At 51.6% G+C, this 20,795-nt stretch overlaps 1 protein-coding gene across 3 annotated transcripts in view; it reads left to right on the top strand.

Annotated features, from left to right (window-relative positions):
• The window catches only part of JADE2 (jade family PHD finger 2), a 78,434-nt gene extending 58,959 nt beyond the window's left edge, over window positions 1-19,475 (top strand). The window contains exons 9-12 of one of the 3 annotated variants that reach the window (XM_026857980.1): window positions 2,998-3,459; window positions 8,703-8,820; window positions 13,352-13,480; window positions 15,841-16,715. In XM_026857980.1, coding sequence (XP_026713781.1) covers window positions 2,998-3,459; window positions 8,703-8,820; window positions 13,352-13,480; window positions 15,841-16,715 — 1,584 coding nt within the window. Of the gene's footprint in view, window positions 1-2,997; window positions 3,460-8,702; window positions 8,821-13,351; window positions 13,481-15,840 lie in introns of all 3 variants that reach the window. The other 2 variants (XM_026857978.1, XM_026857979.1) reach the window with 2 other exon arrangements.
• The last annotated feature ends 1,320 nt before the right edge of the window (window positions 19,476-20,795 follow it).

Raw genomic sequence — 20,795 nt, forward strand, 5'->3', positions numbered from 1 at the left:
CCTTCCCCTCCGGCCCCAAACTGCAGCAGAGCACCACTATAAGCTGGTAGGCTTCTGCCTGAATTTCTTTGGCAAATAAAATCATCCCTCTTTCTTCCCAGTAAGAGTGGTCAGAGGACTAATTAACTGCCCATGTTAATCTCTGGTGCTCACCCTCTCTCTCAAAATTGTGTTTGGGAAGGGATTTGCCTGGATAAGCAAGGTACTCCGAAATCCTTGAATGAGAGGTGCTGTGAGATAACAAAGCGTGATCGATAACGAAGCAGACTTAGGAGCTGCGCCAGGCTTTGGAGCCTGGCTTATTCTGTGTGGCAGATCCCTCCCTCCTACAAAGAGCGGCTTCGTTCCAGCGCCATTCTGGGATGGATCAATATGTTTTTATTGTCAGTTTATGCAAGGTCCTTGGGTAGCCGTGGCCGACCAGGTACCTTTCTTTGTTGCCCTGTCAGCCGAGCTGCCTAATTATTTTCTATTTGCATTTTGGGCACAGTTTCTGACAAGTGCTGCTTGCCATCTGTCGGAGGAGAGATCCAGGACGGCTGTCATTCCATTTGCTTTATTCCTAAGGTGGAGTGATGGTCGTTCCTGTTAGCAGGACGTTGTCCTGGCAGAAGCTGCAGCCGTGTTGCTAATGCTGTTATTAGCACTGGCGGCAGAAACGGGAGGGAGGGGACATTCCTGTGTGACTTTCCTCACACAGTTCACTGGCGGTGGTGAATTCTCAGCCTCCACTTTCTCTGCAGTGGGTATTTATGTGCATAACAGCACAAAAGGATGCTGTAGTTTGAAGCAGTCTCAGCCGTTATGCCGAAATAGCCAGGATGGAGTACATCAGGAGTACATCAGGAGTACATCAGGAGCTCCATTGCTCCGTGCAGTACTGTTGCTGTTGTGGCTACCAGAGGAGAAAGCTCAATTACAGGAATTTCCATCTGGCAAAAGCCTCCAACCTGAAAGTGCCGTTGAAGTGAGGATGGGGGGCTCTGTCAAGTGGTGTCACATCTCCTCCTTGTATCAGTGCTCGCTCCGTGGCTGCAGGAGCGAGCGCCTGCGCTTTGCACCGAATAAATCTGGAAGCTGCAAGTGAGGCTGGGCTCCCTCTGTCCCTCCCTCATTACCAAAAATAAAGATTTGAGAATGGAGCTGGTGGTTCAGCCGTGTGGGAGGCTGGGACAGGGTTCATCCCCCAGGCAGGGCAGGGACCCGCTGCCCACCGCGGCACTGGGGGCACTGGGCTGGCACGGGGAGCGCCGGTGGGTCCCGCACGGTGCCAGGCTCCACGCAAGCGCCGGTGGCATCGCAGAGGGAGCTGATCTTTGTCAGCTCTCAGCTATTTTCACGAGCAATTTCAGGCTGAAATTAGGACCAAATGGCCATATTTAAACAGGGTAAGCGGGGGGTAGGAGCGCATAATCCGCTTGCACTTGGTACCTGCAGGAGTTAGCGCCCAGCATCGCTGCCCGGAGTCCTGCTGGTACGGCTCGGGGCTCGGCCACGGCGGGGCTGCATCCAGCCCTTCCCGCTGCTTTCAGAGGCTTTGGAGTGGGGCCTGGAGAGTCCTGGAAGTGGAGGACTTGGACACCGCTTGCCTACGCTTTTCTTGGCCTTGGCAGCCACACGAGTCTCTCGCTTTCATAAGCACCAGCAGATTCATAAACAGAGTCAAGGGAAAATAATCTAAAAGCAGCAATGTCAAAAGTTCACACGCCGGGTGACCGAGCAGGAATTCAGGGCTGATGGGATGAAGATAGAAAGCCATAAAATTTCTGTTCCTCAATTACTACCAGAATTTTTTTTTGAATTTTTTTTTTCTTGTTGAGAATTAAAGTGCAGCAAAGCCCCAGTAAAACTCTACAGCATCCCGAATGGTTTGTCATCAACATCCAGGAAAATTTCACATGCCTCCGCCTGGTCCTTCAGGCCACAACTGCATCTTCATCCCCTGCAAGAACAATTCATCTATAAACGCTGAAATATGGTGCCTACAGTAACAGCCCACTTAAAATGTCTCATTATTGCAGTTTAACTGGTTATTAGCAGCTGGAGCAGACTGATTTCTTATGGGTTATGGTTGAAATAATTACTTGACACTCTGAGCCATTAAAAACCAGTTAATGAATAGAGGGGGAGAAGGTGCTGATGTGGACACGGGCGCAGCACTGGCTGGAGGGGTTCCTCTGTGGGAAACCAGGCTGAGGTTTGTTGCCTGTGGGGTCCAAAGCAATTTAAGCATGAGGCAAATTAAGGAAATTGTTGAAAAATTAATCTGATACAAGTTTGACAACAGTCTGGCCACCGTACTAGTTCTAAAAAGTTCATTTCATGACGTTTTGCTCTGTATATGCTGAGTTGCTTTTTTTTTTTTTTTTTTTAATGGAGTTAATTAGAGGCTGTGCAGTTTCCAGAGGAGAAAGGTATCGTGCTCCAGGAGTGTTGGCTGCTTCTGAGATACCACGTTCACTCATAAACCGTGACATGTTCTGTACGCTTTCAATAAAAATTGCATATTAGCTTTTGATGTGGTAACAGAGTGGAGTAGTTTAAGGCTGAAATATGGATGAAAAATTCTCCATCAGGAGAAACCCACTGACAGTCGTTGAGCATCCTGTTGACCCGCGGTGTTGACGTGTTTCGTTGGAAAAACCATTGGAAGCCCCTGTTTGTGGCAGGTGAAAGATGAGCAGGGCCCGTCACAGAGAAGGATTAAAGCAGATGAGGTGGGAAGGTGCTCGCTGGTATCCAGTGCACGCTGGGTTCCTTCTGCTTGGGTTTATGGTGTCTGGCTCTTGGGTGTGACAGACTTGGGCGATACACGTGTTCCTCCGTGGGGAGCACCTGTGCGGAGCATCCATCACTTCATGGTAGGTGTTGTCACTCAGATGGGTGTCACTGGGTTTGTTGTAAGCACTCGTGGTCCCGTTGTGTTGGTAAACATCCCCACACACACACACACACGGTGCTTTGCCCTGGCTGTAAGCCCTGTCCTTCTCCCTGCAGTGCTCCATGCCCGCCTGCGTCACCGCGTTCCACGTCACCTGCGCCTTCGACCACAACCTCGACATGCGGACTATTCTAGCGGACAACGACGAAGTGAAGTTCAAATCTTTCTGCCTTGAGCACAGCACCGGTGCCACCAAGTTGCCCGAGGAGGCACGGACAGAGCCTGACCAAGCCCAGCTGGACTTGGAGAAGGTCACGCTGCGGAAGCAGAAGCTCCAGCAGCTGGAGGAGGACTTCTATGAACTTGTGAAGCCTTCGGAGGTGGCGGAGAACCTTGACTTAAGCGAATCGCTGGTGGATTTTGTCTACCAGTACTGGAAGCTGAAGAGGAAAGCAAATTCCAACAAACCACTGCTGACACCAAAAACGGATGAGGTGGACAACTTGGCCCAGCAAGAGCAGGACGTTCTCTACCGACGCTTAAAGCTTTTCATGCACCTCAGGCAAGACCTGGAGAGGGTGAGTACAGCTTTTCCTTCGGTGGTGTATCCATAGGCTCCATCAGGGCTGCTTCAGTGTGTGCTGGTGCCTCTAGACAGGACAAGCCCCGTTCCCCCTTGGCTCAGCTTGACTCCCCTAGCAGTTGTGTCCCTTCATCGTGACGTGAGTGTTATTCAGAGTAACGGTGCTCAGTGTGCGTGTATCACTGCCAAAACACTGACACTGGTGGAATAAGTGAGTGGCAGTCTCAGCTGGGGGTTCAAAAGAGCAAATGTCTGTGGGGAGGGGTGCCTCGGCAGGGCTGGGTGGGTGGGAGGCAGCTGATGCTGCAGCTTATCTCCGCTATATCTTAATAGTCTCAAACCACAAAATAATCCTGTGCTGCCCCTCAGATGCTTCCCAGCAGCAAGGCACAGCAACGGTTTGTTATTTACTTAACATTAAACATCAAAAACGGGTGAATGTCAGGAATGAGCAGCAGGGCCAGTGGGACTGGGCAGTCCCTGCCCTGCCGCAGCCAAAAGTGGGTCGGCTGCTGGGGGAGGCAGAGCTGTGCCGGAGGATGCAGCCGGAGGATGCAGGTGCCCGCGGCTCCCTGCGGTGTGGGACAGCCTTGCACAGGGGAAGGAGCAGCCGCCTCCACAGCAGGTTTTTGGGGGAGAGCAAGCGTTGGTGGAGCAGCAGGACCCCCCCCCCGGCTGCGCTCGCTGCCGCACCGCGCTGCCTGCCTGCGGGTTTGGCTGTCATGGCTGCACGGAGGGAAGGAGCAGGGAGGGGCAGGGATGGGGCAGAGGCAGGCTGGAGAGAGGAGGAGGGCGGTGAGAAGCAGGGAGGGGAGGAAGCACAGGGGATGAAGCGCAGCACCTGGAGTGAGATGGCAGAGGGCGGCCAGGGGAGGGGACGGCTGCAGTAGTGCCACTGCTGGGGGTGGGCATGGGCACAGCATGGGGGAGCAGTGGGCTGGGGACAGGCAGGGCAGGGCTGCCAAGTCTGGCAGGCAAGGGCCAAGCTCCCTTTCCTCCTGTACTTAAAACCCAAGTCCTGCCTGCTCCCCCCTCTCCTGCTCCTGCCAGAGGGGTGCGTCCATGGCCCCTGCTTGGGTGGCCTCCTGACACCCACCCGGGGTGCAGAGCTCAGGGCATCACTGGGAGCAGGCGAGGAAGGAGGAAAGCAGGAAAACAGCATTGCTCTGACCCGGTGTAGGTGGTGCCTTGAGCAGGAGGGGGCTGCAGGGGCCACGCTGCTCCCTGAGGGGGCAAAGGTGGTGGTGATGCTGCCCCTGCAGTGATGCTGCCCCAGTGTATCCCTGGACCCTCTCGCCAAGCTGCTGTGGGTCTGCAGCATAATTTAACCCATGGGGAGAAAAGGCAGTTGTGGGTGAGCAGCGTGTTCATGTCCAGGAGGGGGTTCAGCTCTGGACCAGCCCGCCCTGGTCCCTTGCTGCACCCAACTCCCAAGGTAGGTCTCAGAGCCTGAGAGCCTTTTCCTGTGTAAAAGCAGTTGGATTTCAGGTTTCTTTTTGGTGGCCCTGTCAGCATCATTGCCATCGCTCTGCCAGTTTGTCCCTCCTTTCCTCCCGCCTTTACTGCATCATTTCCATCTCTGTGTTGGGCAGGGCTGGTGCCACCGTTAGTGAGTCTCCAGCACCAGGCTGCAGGCAACAGGCTGCAGCTGCTGGATCTGAGGGCAACAAGTTCAACTCACTTTTTCCCTTCATCTGCTTCTCTATAGTAAATCCAAACCAGGCTGCTCTACCTCCCTCTGCTTCCAAGTGCTCCCAGCTTGACTTTCCTGGCTGCAGTGAACCACTGCACACCTCTGGGTACGGCGCTTTGCTCCAGGAGCTGCCTAATTCAGAGATGTGGTACGGCAGCTCCTCTTTGATTCCTTTCTGTCAAAACTACACGTTTTACCAGATTTCTCATTTTCCAGGGTTGCCTCCAGGCTCCGTGGGGTCATTCCCCATCGGCGTTCAGGCTCTGCTTAGCAGCTCCCTGCCAGGTTTCACTGCCTGGCTCTGGAAGAGCTGTTTGTTTGCTTTGCTTCTGAGAGGGGGAACAATAAACACTGACTGGATCAAAGTCCAGTGCTCAGATGGGTGATGTGGGTTTAAATCTGATCGCTGCCGGTGCATCCCAGCTCTGTCTGTCAGCATCACTCACAGCTGCCCCGTTTCACTTGCAAATAGTGAAGCAACACATCAAATAGGGGTTGGAGAGGGGCAGCCTGGAGGGATGGCTTTCAGAAGGTGTCCATGGGCTACCACATTCCATTTTAGTGTTTTCAGCAGTTAATCTGGGAGAAACAGTTGTGATTTGGGGGCTGATAATGGTCGCTGGATCCAGGAGTTGGGGAGGCAGAAGAAGCAGTGGGTCGGATGATGCAGGGGCAGCCAGGGTGACAGCATTTCCCTCTGCCACCTCTTAACCACTGCCCCTTCTTCACTTCAGCATCACCAAATTAAAGCTACTGCCTGTGAATCCTAATACAGTTCCTCCATTTTCTTTTTAGCCTTTTTTAACCCTCTTTGCCTTTTTTTTTTTTTTTAAAGCTTTTTCCAAAGGCTGGTTGTTTAAATCAGCTTTAACAAAAAGCTATAGTTTCCAGGCTTTCATACCAGCATCTAAGCTTGGCTTGAGGAAGCAGCACTGGGTAGTGTTTAGCTGTGTAAGTGTGTGTAAATACCAGCAGTCTGTAACAGAGCACAAGTAATGTTTTCTTCCAGGAATATCAAATCATAGAGAAGAGATACCACCAAACACTTTGAGATGCAGGTTGCCAGAGGCAGTTGTTTTCCTCATAAAGAAATTTTAGTTTGATGTTTTCTCCAATCCAGAACGAAAAAAAGAGAACATAGAAAAATATACAGCATATAGCTCACTGCTTTATATTTACAGCTAGGGGATTCAATTAAAAAAAAAAAAAAAAAAAAAGAGGAGCTTTTTCTCCTGTATTCCTAAGTGTTTCCAGATTGTCCTTAGGTAAGATCGGTGCCATTAGGGGATGGCCATGGTTGTCCTGCTGCCTTCCCAGCCTTTGGTGGCAGAGATTAGATAAGCGTGGGATGACATCCTGGCTTGCTTTGTCACACAAAGGCTCCTGACCCTGTAGGGACAGTCCCCCAAGGCTGGAAACACCCCAGCCTTCCTCTGCAGAGGGATTTGAGGATGAGGAGGGGGAGAGATGAGAGACGTAAAGGTCACTCATGAGTGTGGACATACCCACGCACGTTACTGCTGTGCCTCCATTCAGACCACCTCCTCCTTACCTTATTACAGGCAGTTTTGCTCTTTCGGAGCATCAGGAAGCTGAGTAGATGCTGTCAGATCCTGTTAGCTGCCATTAGCATTTTCTGCTTCACAGCCGAATCTCTCTGTTTCCTCCGAAAGCTGTGATGCTTTCTGCAGCCATGGTGACAGAGCCCGGCCCTCCAGCCACCCGTACGTGGGGCTGGCAAAAAGCGTGGCGCTGAAATTCCTCACAAGGCAGATGCCAGTGGGTACCACACGGCAGCTCTGTCGTCTCGGGCTGCTGGGGGTGTTTTAGCAGCAACCCAGTGTGACGAGCAGGGTTTAACCACTGCGTCGCTAGCTCCCGAGAGCATCGATGTCTGGTGCTTTACTGTTTGCGTTTAGGTTCATTAAATTTCTTGTAACTGGGACAAAATGCACCGGTGATTTGTAGGTAGATGTGGAGCAAGTGTATAGAGGGGCCAGATTTGGGGTAGGGGAGCTGCGCTGGCTGCTGACCTGGCCCAGCATCACCTGGGTGTTTTGCTGTATTTTCTGTGCTCTGTCCTGGCATTTGATGTAGGGCACCAGGCAGCTTCGTATGGCTCCGACGTTCAGCAGATTGGGAACCTTGTACCCGCAGCTCCATCCCAGCTGTGCCCCTTCCCTGCACTGGCTGTGGGAAGAGGGTCTCTCCCTCCCTGCGAAAGGAGCGATTTATGGATGAGAACTGGTGTATTGACCTGGGGCACCAAGGTACTTCTTAGCGTTTGGCATTTTTTGGGGCAGGTTTTTATGTCAGGTGTGAACAGGGCACATGGATGGTTGCAGCTGCTGGGCCAAGGGCTCAGCACGATGCTCGGATGCTTGGGGCTCTGAGTGTCTGCTGGGCCTTTGGAAAAATATATTATAATGTTCCTTCTACAGCATCTTCCCCTCCAAGGCTTTCCAGATCCTGTAGAGACATTAACTTCATGTAGGTCTGTGAAAATTAACAGGAGGTTAAACCAGCCTGTGTGTGCGCACCGTTGCCATACCTGTGTTAAGATCACAACATGATTCACCTGTTTCTTGTGGCTCTATTCACATTTTGTGGGTCTGTTGGCCACTTTGTGTGGTGATGTGTACCAACAGCAGAGTTAAAGCATGTGCTGCAACAAGTACTGGAAGTTAATCCTGACTAATTGGAGCAGATGAGCAGCGTGCTTGGCCCCGTTTGACTCCCTGCGTGCTGTGTTATTTGGGCTGAATTTGTGTCGTTGCGAGCACTGGTGCTGAAGGGCAAACCCTGCCTGTGAATTCAGGCCTTTGATGGGAGAAGTTAAAGGTTTTAACTTATTTATGTTGAGAAGAAGAGAGAGGAGAGAGACTCCCCTCATGCAGCATCCTGTGTGGATGCCTGCGTGGGGAGGATTTGGACCCAGGGCTGCCCCAGCCCCCCGGGCAGGACAGTCCCAGCTCGCTGTTGCCCACAGCACTGGGAGCAGTGGTGGCCAAGTTGTCCCTCGTGCCGGGGCAGAGGCTGGTGCAGCCCTGGTTGGGGTTTCCAGGGTGGCTGCTCTGTTTGGGGTGGGTGCCCCAGGCACGTCAGCAGGGCTTTGCAGGGAGACCTGGTGCTACAAGAGAGACATGCTGTGGGGGTCAGCAAAGCTGTATCTCTGGAGATATCGTGCTTCCTGACAGCTTTTGTGTGCCCAGTGCATGTACTGGAGAAGCCAGCCAGCCCTCCTTGTCCCTGCCATGGGGTCCTGGCTGTCGGCGTCAGATCAGAGACATTAAAGCTTTGAATCATTCACTGCATTTTTTTTTCCCATATATACTACACAGTTTGGCTCAAGAGCCCTCACCTCTAGTCCTGGCTCATCCAAAGAGCCCTGGTAGGAGGTCTGGTGCAGCGCAGATGATGGTGAGATGAACAGGACCCAGTCCTGGGGCGTGGGGACTTCCCTGGGCGGTAGAAGCAGCAACACAGCTTGAGGGGACCCGCTTGGACCCTGCCTAAACCAGACACTGTTTCTTGTGTTTCTGTAGGTTAGAAATCTCTGTTACATGGTGACGAGACGGGAGAAAATGAAACACACCATTTGTAAACTCCAGGAGCAGATCTTCCATCTCCAAATGAAGCTTATTGAGAAAGATCTTTACCCAGGTCAGTACCACTTACCAGAGCTTGTTGTTGCAGACGCCGTCCCTGCCATCCTCTGAAGCCACAGACTGGTGCCCAAGCCTCAGCCCCCGACCTCAATGACACCAGAGCTGCCCCCTCCCCTGCGGTGTTATTTAAGCACAGTTCCTATGCGGACACTTTGCCCATCTCCAGTTTTGTTCAGAAACACACAATAAAGCCATACCCTGGGTGACCGGAGTGTTGGAGCTCCTTGTTTCCACAGATCCCTCCGAATTCTCCTCTTCCCAGGAATCGGTCAGCAAGACCAGGCGTTTGCTTAGGTGGTAAAGCTAAGGCAGTGTTTGGGTGACGTTCGTGGAGATGGAGCTGTTGGGGAAGAGATGGCAAATCCTGGGCACGGGGCTGCTACTACTGGGGCTGATCCATGGCAGCTGGTTCCCTGGCACGAGTCAGCAGCCCTTGCTTTGGACTCTTGGCAGATGCCCTTGGCTCTGTCAAGAATTGAAGGTTAAGCTGCTGGTGGGATGTCTGTTGCTCCTAGAGACCAGCTCCTTTAGCTCTGGTCAGCTGCAGTTCTCTGCTCCACATTCCTATTAGTGGAGAACATCACGCTGCTGCATGCAAAGCCTCTGGCAACTTCTATTAAGGAACTGAAATAAAGTTGATTTCCTTCTATCCTTTTTTTTTTTTTTTTTTTTCTCTTTTTGCACAAGCGGAGCCCACAGCTCCTGCTCCCTCCTCCTTTCTCTTCAGTTGCAGGGCAGACCAAACCCCATGGCTGCAGAACAGTTTTTCCAGCAGCAGCATCTGGTGTTTTGGCAGGCTCTTCCGACAGTTGTTGTGTTTGTGGCTTTGGAGTTGCGTTTGAAGCCATCACATGGTTGGGGGTTCTTCAGGAACCGTCTGGGCTGAGCTTTCCTTGACAAAAGTTTCCTTTGACTGAAGTTTTGGAGGCTGAGAAATGCGTACGTTGAGGTGTTTGTGACTCGGAGCCTGGGCAAATTCCTCTCGATGGCCAGAGCCAGGTGGGAATGCGGAGCAGGGGTGGCCGGGACCCCAGGGTGTGCTCTGGGGTGATGTGGGTCCTGTAAATCTCAGCCCCTGTGACAGAGTCAGTGACACTCCATGTTGTTCCATACGTCCTCGCTGAACCAGTGATACTGGGCACCCGCCTGGGCACGCACAGAACGGTGTTCCCAGCTGTTCCCACCAGACAGAGACCCTGCGTTTCACATCCCAAGAGCCATTCCCTGGCACCCAGGAAACTGGTGCTGTTGGTGGTCCCAGCAGCGATGCTGCTGGTTGGGTGGCGAGGCAGGAGGTCCAGCGTGGGAGTAACGGGGTGGGGTAAAAGATGAGAGCAACAAACTCAGATCCTGAAGGCAGATGCCATGTGCTGTTGCTGCTGGGTTCTGCAGGTTTTGGGGAGGATCACAGGGGACCTCATGGTGCTCTTCAGTTCAGCTGGGCCAACCCAGCTTAGCATTTGCAGCTCTCTGAAGGAGACGGGCGCAGGGCAGTTTGCCAGGAAGGCTGTTTGAGCTCACCTCCCTCAGAAACAGGGTGTTAGATGGACCTGTGTTCCCCAAAATGTCTTGGGGAGTCTGACCTGTGGTGCATGCCTGACCCTCTCTGTCATGCAGCGATGGGGTGGGAGTTGGCAGCAAATCCCAGGGAGGGCTGGGGCTGGGGCAGGGGGGCTGGGACCCTCCCCGGCAGGGTGTGGGTGCCGACCAGTGATGGGGGGGCTGTGTTGGGGCTCTGCTGCTCGTGTTTTGGGGCTGTCTGTGCTGCCGATTGCCAGCGCTGTGCAATTGCCCTTCCTGAAAATGTTCCATGTGTATTTGGGGGGAAAAGCACAACAAAGTTCTGCCTGAAGGTGAGTGATCAGGACAAACCCGCGGTGAGAGGGTGACTCCGGCGGCGACTGGCATGAGGGCTGTGCGATTGCTTTGTACCTTTGGATGCAGATGTTCTTCTCTCCTGCCCCAGATGGTTGGCAGTTGCCAATTCGTTTTCTGCTCTGAACCAACAGAGCTGAGCTGCTCGTCTCTCCCAGGATGGGCTTTTTCATTGAGACTGATGCTGCCTCTGGGACCCGGCCCTCACGAGTCACTGCTGTCAGGGAAAGTGCCCGGCCCTGGGAATTTGGTCCTGGGATCTCCAGGTGGTTTGGGCATCCGGGTGCTTCCCATGCCAGGGGAACATTAGGGACCTGAGTGATTTTTGGCGTCAGTGCATGGGGTCTCCTGAGCTTGGGAAGAGTTCCCTTGCCGGGACGTAGCACCAAATTGTGGGAAGAGAGGATGGCCTGGTTACCTGTGACAGTCCCAGTGCGGGCAGGAGCACAGCATTGGGCTGTACCTCCTCCCTCCCCAGTGCCACCCGTGGTCCTCACGCTGATCGCCAGGTCCTGCCCGACCGTGTAAAGATCGGAGGAGGGCTCAGCCTCCAGCTGCCCTTCCTACATAGCCGTGCCCATGCCTGGCATTGATAGTGGAGTTGCAGAAGGCAGCTTGGTGCTTATTTTCTGCTTCAGCTCCTAACTGTCCCCTCCCCATCCCATCCTGAACACGCACTGTGTCGACCCCGATCCTGCCAGGTGCTCCCAGCACCCACGTGTTTGCTAAGCCTCCTCCATGCCAGTTGATGATACCCGGAGCTAAAGATACTTGGCACCCAGTGGGACCAAAGCTATGAATAACTCACCCCTGCATTTTCCATCATTACAAAGTGCTGACTGGTTTGAGAACGGGGGAATGTCTCCTGTAGCATCCCCTCCACACAGCTCCTGTCCGAGCTGCTCTGCACACCTGGGGTTTCTTGGAGGAAAGACGAAGTCTCCATTGTTTTGCCTGGATGAGGCCAGTTTTTAACTGCTGTTACAGTAGTCATCGATCAAAATCTGTTGGGGTCGTTCCAAAGATGGTTTTGGCACAAAGTGTTTTTTGGACTGGCTCCCACATAAACGGGGTTTATTTTTCCCTGCTGACAAATGATTATTTGAGCAGGAGATTTTAAATAAAATTAGTGGGAACTGCCCATGTAAAATGAACCCGCCTCTCTCTCCTGTATTTTTCTTGCATGGAGTGGAAAGCACACACTGTCTGACTTTGAAACATGGCTACTGTTTTGACAGGTTCCTCTTCAAAAAGTACTGCTCGGGTTTCTCTTTAGCCCCATTGTGCTGTCTAAACAAAGTTAGATTTTTATTTTGTAAGTGAAGTGAAAAATGTGTCTGCCTTTCTCCAGTTATTTGGCAGGAATGTAGCAAATACCAATATTGCTTTTGCTTTTTTTTCTTTCAGTGAGTCCTTTGGTCAGGAGGGGTTCCTGGCTTGGCAACCCCAGGACTGTAAATCCTCTGTTAATCCAGACTCAGGCAGGTGCAATGCGAATTCCCTCCCCTGCTCTCCCAGTACATTTCCACTGCTGCAGCAAGGAGAGAGCAGAGGTTTTTCCCTCTGACCCATCCAGTCCGTAGACTCTCTGCTGAGGCTGTTTGCAGATCTGCTGCTGGCCGACACAATAAACCGATTTGTTTCTTAAAATCACTGCTCTGGTAGCTGCACAGCTTATGCAGGTTCAACCTATGGGCCAAACTCTGAAAAAGTGCATCTCTTGCCTCCACTTCCATCAGCCACCCACATTTCAGTTGAAGGGCAATATCCTTCCCCCTCTGAAAACTTAATAGAAATTTTAGCATGGACTTCTGTGGGAGAATGACCTGACAGCGTAAGTAAAAACTGTTAGTATTTTGTTTGGCAATACAAGCTGTATTTTTGTAGGGTATTTGTCCTGTTTACCCAAGAGGAATAAATCCACTGGAGTTCAAAGCCATTTAGGAAATGCTGATTTTAAGCTGGATGTCTGCATAGCTAAGAGTTGTATCCCTGGCTTTTCGTAGGCAATGCTGGTCATCTCTCGCTACCCCATTTATTTATGCTCAATACACTGCTTAAGTTTTACAGCTCTGGGTTTTTTTCACCCCCTCACAGTATGAGTGTGAGCAGTTATTATCACTGAAAGGTCAGACCTCATCAAGAGTCTGCTTTAAACCACTGCCAGTACCCTTGCGGTCAGACTGGCTTTGCAGCTGAATCCCTCTGGGAGATGCTCGTGTCCGTGATGGGTGACACACCGCTGGGTTTGGAGGTCCCCATGTCTCCTGGAAGGTGTCTGAGGGTTCAGGGTTACTCCCTTCTGCTCCCACAGGTCCTCACCCCAAAGCCACGGTCCAGGGGGGCGCATTGGTGGGTCTCCAGCAAGGCACCTGCCTTCAGCAGGACTGCTCCTGCAGCACTCAAGTTCATGGCCAAGGCCCAAACCTCTTCTTTATATAACCTACGGGATTCAGGTTTTCTTAAAGATGTAGATACTTTAGCCTGCACTTGGCCAGAAAGTGGCCACTGTTCTCCCTTTGGCTTGGAACTATTTGCAGGTCTGGTCCAGGTCTCCGCTACAGGGGTGTGCCCCAGGGGAACTTGCTCACCGCAGCATCCCTGATGCCTCGTCTCACACGGAGTTTTCCTTTTTTTCTAAAAAATGCCAGAACAAACTGGGAAGAAGACAAAGGGTAAGAAAAGTGACCCGAGAAGGAAAGGAAGAGATGGTAGAAAAAATAGTCCCGAGAAGAAAGAGAAAAGGAAATCAGTCAACGAAACTGTATTGGGACAACTGGGTAAGTCTGATTTTATGGGCGCAGAGTTGACCCGTGCTGCTGGAGGCTCCCAGTTTCAGGAATCAGGGTTAAGAGCCCCAGGCCCTGATCCCTCCTGCACGTACACAGTGGAGTTACACCCGAGGCTGTGGGAGCCTTTTCCATCTCTCCTTTGTGGGCATCAGCCCAACTTACTGAGTTCCTATGGGAGAGATCACATTGGAGACATGGTCCCTGGTGGAGCACGGGGTGTAAAATCCCCCCCACTGCTCTTTCACCCGTATTGGGAGAATGTGTTACAAAGCCTGCAATGTGCTGCTGAAGCACAGTTTCGCTTTCTGGCGATAAAATCAGACTTACCCACCCCACGGTAGGACTAACCCCTCGTACTTTCATGGCACATACTGTCCAGGACTGTGCGGTTGAGCTGGTTGTGCTGGCAGTCGGGGAGCATCCAGGAGGCAGGCACAAAGCGTGGCCGGGCTCTTGAATTTGCTCGGGGGGGGGTAAGGAGATGCAGGCTGGTTCTGCGGATGCTTCACCCGTCCCCAGCTCATCCTCATCAGCTACAACTCAGCAGCAGACAGGGCTGTAGGGGGAGGAAGTAAAAAAAACCAGTGCAACAAGGTCTTTTTTGACAAGGTGCTGGATAACGGCGTGTGGTTTTTACACGGATTTGGGGTTTTGTTCGGCTTCTTCCTGCGCTGTCGCTTCCACCGACATGTGAGGCGCGAGGTGATGAGTTCACTTGTTCTCAGCTGCCCTGTGGATGTACGGGGGGTGCCATGGTCCCGTGGGGCTTTCGGACAGTCTGGGCTTGTTAGAAAACCCTTCTGGGAGTACAGAGAATTTTTCTGGGAGTCTGGGCCACCCTGCCTTGCTTTGCTTTGCCCGTGGTTTGCCCTGACTCTGCTGCTTTCTGTTCATCTCAAAGCTGCTGGGTTTTAGGCAGGAGATGGCTGTTTTGAGCTCATTCTGTCTGCGCTGTTCTCTGCTAAAGAAACTTTGGATTTTCTGGGGAAGATTCCATCAAATGATGGAGGACTAGGGCATCTCCACTGCTGCGAGCCAGGGAAACCAGGCAGCTGACCTAAAGCTTCACCAGGGTCTTGTAACCTACTGGATTTTAAAGGGCTTGAAGCATCCCTGGGGGCTGCAGTCATCACAAAAGGGCTGGGGGAAGGGGAGCTTGGCAGCACGACCTTGGGCTGTTGGGTGCCTGGGTACCACGCGATGCCCTAAGCTCATCCCTGCTCCTGCTTCTCCCTCCCTGCATTGGGGGTGCCAGGGGGGACGGGCTGTCTCCTCCAAAAGGACCCACCAGGAGGTGCAGGATGGCCACAGTGACAGTGTCACCTCCGAGGGGGAATCCGACCTGACCGACCTCCCCAGTGCCACCCTGGAGCAGCCCTGGCCTTGCGCAGGGTGTTTTGTTTGTCGTCAGTGTGGAGGTGTGGGGTCATGTCTCGCTGCTCACAGGGGAGGGTGATGCCAAGATGTCATCGAGACCCCCTGCCTGTGCCACTGTTCTTTCCCTCTGTTGTTGCTAGACTGGCTGCTTTGAAAGGAAAGCTCTTACCTGAAACCAAAAATCAAACCTAATTTTTCCTCCATTCCTAAAACCAGCTCTGATGTTGAACCCATAGGTTGCTGTTAACTGGGATCAAAACTGCGGGTGCTTGTGCAGGTGTGCGCCTTCCCAGTTGCTCATTAGACCCAGCCCAGCCTCTCAGAGAGAAAGATTAGGAAGTTTTTCAGCTTTTTCCATTCCAGCCTATTGTCTCTGCTCCTCCTCTTCAGTTTTCCCACCTCTTGAGTGTTCAGAGATGTTCTCAGACCTGCCTCCTGCCCTCCCTGCCGTCACACGCAGATTTAGCACCGGTCCCATCACCCCACTGACCGCCTGGCTCGGGTGATCTCTGGGCTTCTGGCAGCACGTGGTGGCCCGACGGCAGTGAGAACCTGTCAGCCCTCACCGGGGCACAAGTCCTGCTCTGGTAGCTGTCACCAAACTTTTAGGCTTACACCCGAGTTGTTTGTCTGCCGCCTTTGCCACGGGAATGTATTTTCCACCTGTGCTGGGGTGGGTTGGGACTCGGCGTCTTCGCTGCAGGAAGATGCTCAGTTTAGATTCGAGGAGGTTTGCGGAGCGTTGGATGTGAGGGACCACTCGGGTTGTTTTGCTGTGACTTCAGTGAACCCCAAATTCAGCATTAGTGCTGGAGTAAACCCTCTCCTGTGTCCTGATGTGGTGCATTAGGGTTGACTTTTTGAGCGTTTTTCTGGTGCTGGGGAGTTTGGCCGAAGTGGGTGGTGGTGTCAAAGCGCAGCATGGCTGTTCTTGGCTCCTGAGGCAACCTTCCACTTTTCGTTTTTTCTAGGCTTGTCGACCTCCTTCCCCATCGACGGGACCTTCTTCAACAGCTGGTTGGCGCAGTCGGTCCAGATCACCGCCGAGAACATGGCGATGAGCGAGTGGTCCCTCAACAACGCCCACCACGAGGACAGCACCCCCGGCCTCTCCGAGGAGCTCCTCCAGGACGAGGAGACCTTGCTGAGCTTCATGATGGACCATTCCCTCAGGTCCCCGTTCAAGCAGAGCGAGGCCACAAAGAAAGTGAAAAGCAAAACGAGAACGAACACTAAGAAAAAGCTGCCCAGGAGCAGCCCCCCCGCCGTGGGTGGGAGCCACCCGGAGAGCTCGGAGCCCTGGACTAACAACGCCAGCGACTTGTCGGATGATGCCACCAAGCCCTTGGCTTCGGATTCCAGACCCAGCAAGTCGGAGAAAGGAGCAGCGAAGCTTCCCACCGACCGCAAAGGGACGGGCGAGGCGAAAAAGGCGGCTAAGAAGGGCTCTCTCCCGAAAGCCGGCGAGCCTCACCCCCCGGCCGGGGCGAGGGGCTGCATCAGTAAGGAGGAGGAGGAGGAGGACGAGGAGGAGGAGGAGACGCTGCGCTGCGCTCAGCTGGAGCCCAGCCCCGCGGCCAAAGTGCCTGACTCCATAGGTAGCCCCAAAACCGTCGTGCGGTTCAAATTACCAAAGGAGAGCCGAGGGACTCGGCGGTCGCAGCCCCCCAAGCCCGACGGCGCCGGCGGAGCTCCCTTGCGTCGTTTCGACGCCGAGACGGACGGCTACTTCTCCGACGCAGAGATGAGCGACTCGGACGGGGAGTCCCGTGGCGGCAGGGCGCAGCGGGGCCAGCTGGACGCGGCCAGCGAGGACATCGTCAGGATGAGCATCCTGGCATCCTAACTCCTCCCGACCACGCCGGCTCGACGAGGCCTCAACCCAGTTACAACTGCCATGTCCAATTTCTGCCCGGTATCATAGCAAGGGGGGTTTTTAATATGTGTATATAGTTGGAAATTCGGCACTGTTGTCTTTCTCTTCTCTATACGCCTGAGATACAGCTTCAGCTTCACCAACATCGATGACCGTGACAGTAGTGGTCCCTCCCCGGCTCCCTGCCAGCCCCCACTTCCCGGGAACGCGAGCCGGCGCCCGGCGGGACCGATGCTGAGGGTGCCGAGAGGGCGGAATGTGCCGGTACTTGTGCTTCCTGCAGGGATGACAGTTTAAATAATGGGCATTATTTGAAGAGGGGTGGATTTCTGCCTGGGACAGGTGCCCCCGGAGCAGGGAGCAAGCGGAGGGTACGGTAGCAACCAGCTGCGGGAGGGGAAATACCTGCCGGTGTGCACGTATACGAGGAAGCAAAATAAGCGATACTAAAATAAATAATGACTAAAGCACAAAAAGCTTGTCGGAGGAAAGCGCTTGGGGTGGAAGAGAGCAATGTTACATTTCTATTTTTAGAAAAAAAAAAACCAACAAACTCGGTCATTATTTTTCCCCTCACCTTTCCATCTGGTCGGGATCCATCCAGAGGCCAGGATGCGAAATTTCTCCCCATCCCTGCCCTGTGGGTTGACCCCCTTGAGGTCGTTAGAAAAAACTGAAGTGATTTTCTCAGGTGGATTGATCAGCTGTTAGCAAGCTGGAAAATGGAAACGTGGGGTAGGATGGAGGAGAAAAAGCATCCTTTAAAAACACCGTGGGGAGTCGGAGTTAGTTTAACCCAGGAGGTTGAGCGAAGTTTTTCTGCCCGTGCTTCTCTCCGATGGCTGCCATGGTCCCACCGTGCCGGGGTGGCACGTTTGAAATCCCCTTTGCACAACAAAGTGCTTGGCCCCGAGGCCAAACGTACCATGACCGGGGGGAAATGGAAACGCTTCCCTTCACCATTTTGTTTTCCTACTAAACGCTACAATGGAAATGGTGAATTTATTCCTCCCCATCCTTTTTTTTTTTTTTTTTTTTAATTCCTTAAGTCCTGGTTATAAGCTGTTGACTCGTGGGAGGGTGATTCACAGAAGCTGACATTATAAATATTACAATAATTTAATGCATAAAATGTCCCCAATAAGCCTTAAATGTTGTTTAAAAGCCCATGTTACCTACAAGTCAGGCGAATTTCCATGTTTGCACTTAATTGCACCATTACTTCGGTTTTGGCTTCAAAGGTCACAGTTAAGTCGTGCTACGTGTTTTATTGGAGTGACCCCAGTGTGAGCTCAGGGAACAAAAAAAAAAAAAAAAGGAATTCACTGAAACTTTTGTTGTTGTTGTTTTTTAAAAATAAAAAATGTTTAAAAAAAAAACCTAAAAAAAAAAAAAAACAAACACCAAACCTGGGACACTTCTGCAACCGGTTAAACCCATCACTAAACAAAAAAAAAACCAACCTTGCAATTGTCAAACCAATCAGTCAAATAATTTTTGTGGATGCCAAAGAATATTTTGACAGTCAAGCAGCACAGCCAGAAACCGGAAACTTGTCATTACAAAAAAAAAAAAAAAAAAATTGGAAGTTATTTAGCAACAAAGGACTAAAGACACACTCATAACACACTGCTGCGGCGTTAGGTTCCAAGCTTGCTCCGAGGGATGCTGCTGCTCCGAGACCGCATCCTGCCGTTTTGATTTCCGATGCTTTTTGCTCATTTCACTGTGAGCTTTCTTTTGAAACTCTGAGACTCCTTCAATTGATGTTTTAGAGTAGATCATCTTTATCAGCCTTCCAAAGTCCTTATTATTGATAAAATTGCAGCAAAGATAAGCGATGACAGCCTAGCTCATCCCAGGCATGGCGAGCGGCGGGGGCTTCGGGTCGGATGCTGAGCGCCTGCACCCAGCCCTGGCTAAGCCCAACACTAACCCGGCTGAGACTGACCGTGCCTGGGGAGGAATCTTCCTCAGATGGGAAAAATGTTACACAAGTTAGCAGGAAAAAAAAAAAAAAAACAAAAAACCAACCACCAACAAACAACAGAAAATCAAGAAAACGGAAACCACCTTTGTTATAAATTAGCATAATCCATTGAGGTTGGAAATGAAAATCTCATTAATTAAGGCTCAGTATGTTCAGATAATGTTAAATACAGTAAATAGGACTTAGTTTATCAGGCTTGCTAGCTTTAGCTACAGTATCCTAGTATAAGAGTCATAACAATAATCAATATGCTGCCTTTTAATGAATCTTGCTTCCGTGTGCTTCACTCAATTATGGTTAAAAAAAAAAAAAGCAATCCACAAATTTCACTGTACACAGCTCCATTCATCAGCTTCTGCACTACTTGTCTTCTCAGTACAGGAAAGCAAAAAGGGGGAGACTTTAAAGAACAACCAACCCAGCACCGCCAGCACCAGGCAATAAACCAGTTCGAACCACTCCCAAAACATCGAGAGGCGGCGTGGTGGTGGGGAAGGCTAAAGGGGGCTGGCGGGGCATGGTAAAACTGGGGAGAAGGAGGGTGGGGGGGAAAGAGAGAGGAGAAAAGGGGCTCTCGCGAGGGGCTGAGGGAGGGCTGGACTGCAGCAGGACGGCTGCAGCCCCCCCGGTGCGTCCTTGCCACCGCCTCAGAGCAGGGGAGCCTGGCGTTCAGGAGAGAAAATGCACAAGGAGAATATTTTTGATGTTACTGTAAATGTATTTTGAAATGACTAGAAAGAGAAAAAAAGAAATAAAAGGGTTTATTTTAGTAGAGTAAATGTTGTCTTTTAAAGATGTATAAAACTGCAGGAATCGACATTTGCACTGTCAGAGCACCCGTTTCCTGGGAGAAGCAGCAGCCCTTGTAGGTGAGGCGCGGATGCAGACAGCATCATGCCCTGATCGTGGAGCACAGCCCCAACAGCAACCCCCAGCCCCAACGGCTGCGGGAGTTTCCCGAGGACAGCTCCGATTCCACACTCCCATTTTCCCCCACACCCAATTTTAATTTTAATAATTTAAATTTTTAAAATTTTTTTTTTTTCCTTGCCCCTATTTGATGGGGTTTGGATACCCGCTGTCCCACGGAGCTTGCCCCAAGGCGGGATGCAGAGCAGAGCCGGGAGGTGAGGGTGGGATGCGGGAGCAGCTGCTGCTGCAGGACAGGGTGTGAGGTTTGGTTGTTCTTTAAGGCAATCCCCCCGCAGTTTGCTCCATTCCACATCCAAAACAGACCCACTTCACATCAGTTACAGGAAACGATATGAATGTCACAGGAGGAGAAACCCTTCTGTTTTCTTTGTTTCAAAGAACGTGATGTGCCATTTGTTAATATAAAAGAGAAATATTGAAAATATATTGAAAAGAGCAATTTTAAATTATTTTTGGCTTATGTTGCAATATTTATTTTCTTGTATTAGAAATTCCTTTGTAGAGAAAAAATGTATTTTTCATTAATGCAAAAACCTATTTCTCCTTTTTGTACATTTTCCATGTTAGTTAATCCTTAAAGCAATATAATGTTATCAAACTCGTTCTGTGTGAGACTGTATTATGCATGCTATTTGTGTTGCCTTGGAATAGCTCTGTCTGCCATTATTTTCATCCTGTTTAGATACAGTGTATGCTTTAATACACATTGGGACCATGGCCCATTGCTTATGAAAAAACAAAAAAAAACAAAAAAAAACAACAAAAAAAACCCCTTTGCATTCCTCAATGTGTTGGCAAATGCAGTCAATAAAGCAGTGTTTTCTGTGTACCTCCGTGTCGGCGTAGTGAGCAAGGGCACACACAGAAAATTCACCCCGGGGACCAGAGGGCTCGTCGGAGCATCCCGGGGTGCAGCTCTCTGCATGGGTTCGCGGAGCTGCTCCGGCCCTGCTGATGCAGCCACCGTCTGTCCGTGAAAAGTCACTTTTCGAATTGTGTTTCCGTTTATATTTTCGTTGCCAGAGCTCAGCCAGCCCTTGGGGAGCTTGGCTGGAGACTTTTGTGAGTGCTGGAGGGGAGACACACACACACCCCCACACCCCCACCCCCCCAAGCAAGAGGGTGCT

Source organism: Athene cunicularia, assembly GCF_003259725.1.
Source record: "Athene cunicularia isolate RWA chromosome 13 unlocalized genomic scaffold, athCun1 chr13_part1, whole genome shotgun sequence".
NCBI lineage: Eukaryota > Metazoa > Chordata > Aves > Strigiformes > Strigidae > Athene > Athene cunicularia.